We start from the raw sequence: 4374 nt of genomic DNA on the forward strand, positions 1-4374 counted from the left end.
GCGTATACGTTGCTCGAGCAGTTTCTTCTTGGGGTATGTTCAATTCTCGTTTTCCACATTCTTTTATCTTTTAACTCTCTTGATTGTATTTCATTGTCCAATTCTCGTTCACTGTAATTGTTTTCTCTTTGCAGGGAAACTTCGACGGCTAAGACTATCATCTGCGCATTTCACTTGCCTGCCGTGGCCGATTCTTGAACCGGTATTTCTCGTTATTTCTTTTGCTCTCAGATTCACTCTGTTTTCTTTTCTTTTTTCAGGGTGGGTCGTCGGATACTGCTTGAGAATGAAGACTGAACTCCCTCGCCAACGCTGATCCTCTACGAAGAGACTTGCTCTTGCCATCCCCTCACTTTTTCTCTCTTCTTTCTAGTCTTCACTGTCTAACAACGTTTCTCTTGCTTCTTCTCTCGCAGATAAAATGACCCCCAACCTTGCCCCAACATTTTCTCAGTGGGGAGAGGGGGCGTATCAAATTCCTGAAAGAGTATGCTCTAATATTTCATCGTTATTCTTGCCACAATTTCATCGCGATTCTTAAGAGTATGTAAAGGTCAACGACTTCTAACATAATGAATTATCTTTCAATGAAAATTGAAGGTTAGAGTGGATGATTTCCTCGAATATAAGGTTTTGGGTAAGCTTGGACAAGGGGCATATGGTGTGGTGTATGCTGGAGAAACCATTGGTGACTCCTATGAGGTTAGAATCACTCATGTGAAATTAAAAATAATTATACTAAGGCACGCATAATTTACTTTTGTCGTCGTTTCGCATCTACCATGAATCACAGGTAGCGATAAAATTTCAACACGTAAGCCGCGAAAACAACAACAAAGAAGAAGAGCCCCACGAGTGGCACGTCTACAAGTACGAACTCGACGACTCTCATTTCTCTTTCTTTTTCATGTGTCCGCCCCACGTTGTGATCATGGTTAAAGATTATGTTACAGCGAATTGCGGGGATGTTATGGGCTACCAAAGATCTACCGCAAAGGCCGCGTGGGTGATTATTATATCACGGTAGGGACATGTAATTTCGTTGGGTTCGTGTCTTCATTGTTCCCGATTTCCCATAGTTTTAACGTTACTCGCTCCATATAATATTCGTGTCAGGTAATGGAGAAACTTGGCCTGAGTATACGAGACGCGTGGGATGCCAGAGGGCGATAGTGAGAGACTAATTTCCCATTAACGTTTGAATTATCTTCCTGTCTAACTTTGAGTTGTGTCTCCACAGTATATCCCCTGGCATGGCCGCCAACATTGCCATCCAGGCTATCATAATCCTGGAAAAGTTTCACACTAGGGGGTAGACTTCCGTGATGTCTTCTAAACTTTCCGTGATTCTCTTCGTAGTATGTGTTCTGAATAACCGCATTGTGTGAAGAAAGATTTTAAGTGTATCCCTTCTCTTTGATGCATGTTAGGTATGTGCATGGTGATATTAAACCAGAGAACTTTCTCTTTGGCCGACGAGGAAGCCTCAAGGAAAACCAACTTTTCCTGATTGATCTGGGAGTAGGTAGGTTTCCTGGCAGGACTTGGTTTTTCTTTATGGCTCGTGGCTTTCATGGGTTTATTGAGTGGGAAGTCCACCTTTCAAATATGCTTTTTGGAATGGAATTAACTCCGTTCCGTGTTCAATATGTTCGTTCGTTTTTTTCTCGAGGCGCCGAAAATTATCTTCACTCTCTTACTCACGAACCTAATTCTTCGTTTTGTTGAACTTAATTCTCTGTAACATTAGCATCGACGTGGTGGGATAACGATTCACAGAAACATGTCCGCTGCAACAGAAAGCCATTGACTTTCAGGTACATTTTGGATACTGTTTCGCTTCTCCAAGAATGTTTTCTTTCTATTCCTTGATTTTTTTATTTTTAGGAGGCTGTTCATCAAACTTGCCGCTTTAGACCCAAAGGTTTTTGTTTTCCCTTTTAGGGGTACAGAAAAGTATGCCAGCATTCGGGCCCATGAAGGAATGAGGCTTTCGAGGGCCGACGACTTGGAGTCTCTCGCATATACGATGGTTTTTCTACTCCGGGGGAGTCTCCCCTGGGACGGATTTAAGGTTTCTCTTTGACGTATATGATGGTTCTTCATCGTCCAGTTCATATATTTGACTATTTTTTTCTCAATCTATAGGGGAAAGATCCAAATCTTCATGCATTATCAATGAAGACTCAGATGTCTTCAGAAGCTATATGCTTCGCATGCCCCAAACCGTTCAAAGAACTGCTTATTGCCGTGAGGACAATGAGACATGATGCAAAACCGGACTATGGAATGCTCATCTCTCTCTTTGAGAGCTTCCTGCGTCCTTCCACTTACCGACGAATGCTAAAACTTCATGCTCCTCAGGTGAGATTTCACAAACTTATTTTCTGTGTTTAATTTCTATGTATTTTCAATTGATTATGTATTAGTGTTAGACACCAACTGTTTTCAACATCGACAGGTCAGTAGGAAAAGAAAAAGGCTGTTGATAGTCCCAGGCAAGAAACCAGTATTGGGTACAGAAGATGAGCGGCCCCCCAAACGGGCAAGAATCTGAAGCTGGATGTAGGAATCCAACGTTGTTCCAGGCAAACAAATTTGAAACACAACACAAGAAAATTTTAGAACTGAATGGGTCTTATGAAGATGCATAAAGATCAGTAACATAAGTATATCCAACAATACATTTGAAATTACTCTTAATGTCCTTTGCATATTTTTCTTTTTCTGGACAACAGGCAGTCATGCATGGACAATACATCAGATGGTCTTATCGTATAATAAAATTTTTATTGCAAAGCAATCTATAAAGTCCATCTTGGAAGAGGAAAAGAAGAATAAAAGATAAGAGAAGAAGACGAACGAAGAAGAATATATGAAGAACAGAAGCAGAAAAGAAAACACAAGTGAACACAAATAAAAGATTAAAACAAAACGAAAATAAGAAGAAGAGAAAGACAAAAAAAAGAAAAATGAAGAACAAAAGAACAATTAAAGACTAAGAATGAAGATCAGAAGGAATAAGCAAAAGAAATATAACAAGGAATATGAAAACTAATAATAAAAGTTCGAGAAAGCGGAATAAGAAACAGAATAGGAGGAATAAGGATGAGATGAGGGGAAAACAAGAAGAATAGATAAAAAAAGAACAAAAAACAAGAGAAGGAAAAGAGAGGAATAAGAAGGATAATAAAAGTGTGGAAGATGAAAAGAAAAATAAAAACAGAAGATGACAAAAGGAGTAGGGAAGATCAAAACAAGAATTAAATAAAAATAGAAGATGATGAAAATAAAATGAAAACAAGAAGACAATAAAAATAGAACAAGAAGAAGAAAGGGAGAAGAAAGGGAGAAGAAAAGAAGAAGAAAATATGAGGAAAAGAAGAAAAAAATGAGTGTCCGGGGAGGGGGAACATTAGGAGGAGGGGGAGCATGACTCGGAAAAGGGGGAGCGTGACCAGGACGAGAGGAAGTGCGACCAGGAGGAGGAGCACACAACCAGGGCGTGGGGAAGCACAAGACCATGAAGAGAGGAAGTGGAACCAGGGGGAAGGGGGAGCACACGAGCAATAATTATGATTTAACTAATATCTGGGGTGACTCCAGTTTGGCCATCTAACCAGATCCAGCCGCTCCTGCGTGTCCACCCTGAAATGGCAGACTGATAGTCATGGTTTGGTCCAGAGTGATTGATCACCGGTCCAAAATGTCAAACCCTACCAAAAGTACCATTCAACGACCATGGCCTCAATTTATAGATGAAAATTCTCTCATGGCCATTCCAAGTTAGTCATTTTATACTGGAATGGACTGATCTACATGTGCGTACTTCCATCCTAAATTAATTGTATAATCTCTTCAATTATAGTTAATGAATCACTGAAGTACCATTAAATAACAGCTATGACACTCAAAAAAACTTATTTTCCCGTTTGAGATATAAAAACTTAAAAAAATACTATTTAAAAGAATATGTCTTGATGTTCTATATCTAGATATTATGAGTTCAAAAAAAACTTCCATTATTTGGAAGATATTTTCAGCAATATTATAATGATGACTTAATATTGCTTAATGGGCTTTGCCCACACTTCATATAACAAAAAATCAGCAAACGTCATGTATAGAAATCCAATGAATGATTAGATGACAGAAGTGTAGCATAGACATTAGTCGAAATATTTTTAAATTGAACATATTTTACTTAGTTTGTAAAAATTTTAAATCGAGATCAAATAAGTTTTTTTAACAGAAATAATCAGGGAAAATTAATCAGTGAAAATAAGTAAAAAAATATCTTTTGAATGGAATGTTTTGAAGTGTCAACTATAAACTGAATGGGATATTTTGAAGCCTATTGGAAACCGGTTGAAG

General features: G+C 38.5%; 1 protein-coding gene across 1 annotated transcript; it reads left to right on the plus strand.

The window, feature by feature from the left end:
* The first annotated feature begins 421 nt into the window (after positions 1-421).
* LOC144702043 (casein kinase 1-like protein HD16) lies at positions 422-2588 on the plus strand. Its single transcript, XM_078573906.1, has 11 exons — positions 422-487; positions 601-702; positions 794-870; positions 954-1023; positions 1117-1172; positions 1241-1312; positions 1431-1525; positions 1751-1817; positions 1945-2074; positions 2149-2364; positions 2462-2588. Exons 1-11 carry the CDS (start codon positions 422-424, stop codon positions 2555-2557), a joined length of 1047 nt encoding a protein of 348 aa, XP_078430032.1. The 3' UTR covers positions 2558-2588.
* The last annotated feature ends 1786 nt before the right edge of the window (positions 2589-4374 follow it).

This window comes from Wolffia australiana, chromosome 4 (genome assembly GCF_029677425.1).
Source record: "Wolffia australiana isolate 7733 chromosome 4, ASM2967742v1".
In the NCBI taxonomy this organism is placed as follows: domain Eukaryota; kingdom Viridiplantae; phylum Streptophyta; class Magnoliopsida; order Alismatales; family Araceae; genus Wolffia; species Wolffia australiana.

Bases quoted from the DNA above. Each gene is read 5' to 3' on its own strand.
- LOC144702043 (XM_078573906.1), top strand. From the start codon at position 422: ATGACCCCCAACCTTGCCCCAACATTTTCTCAGTGGGGAGAGGGGGCG. The intron at 1,313-1,430 runs GTAGACTTCCGT...GATGCATGTTAG, and splicing joins GAAAAGTTTCACACTAGGGG to GTATGTGCATGGTGATATTA. The intron at 1,526-1,750 runs GTAGGTTTCCTG...CTGTAACATTAG, and splicing joins CCTGATTGATCTGGGAGTAG to CATCGACGTGGTGGGATAAC.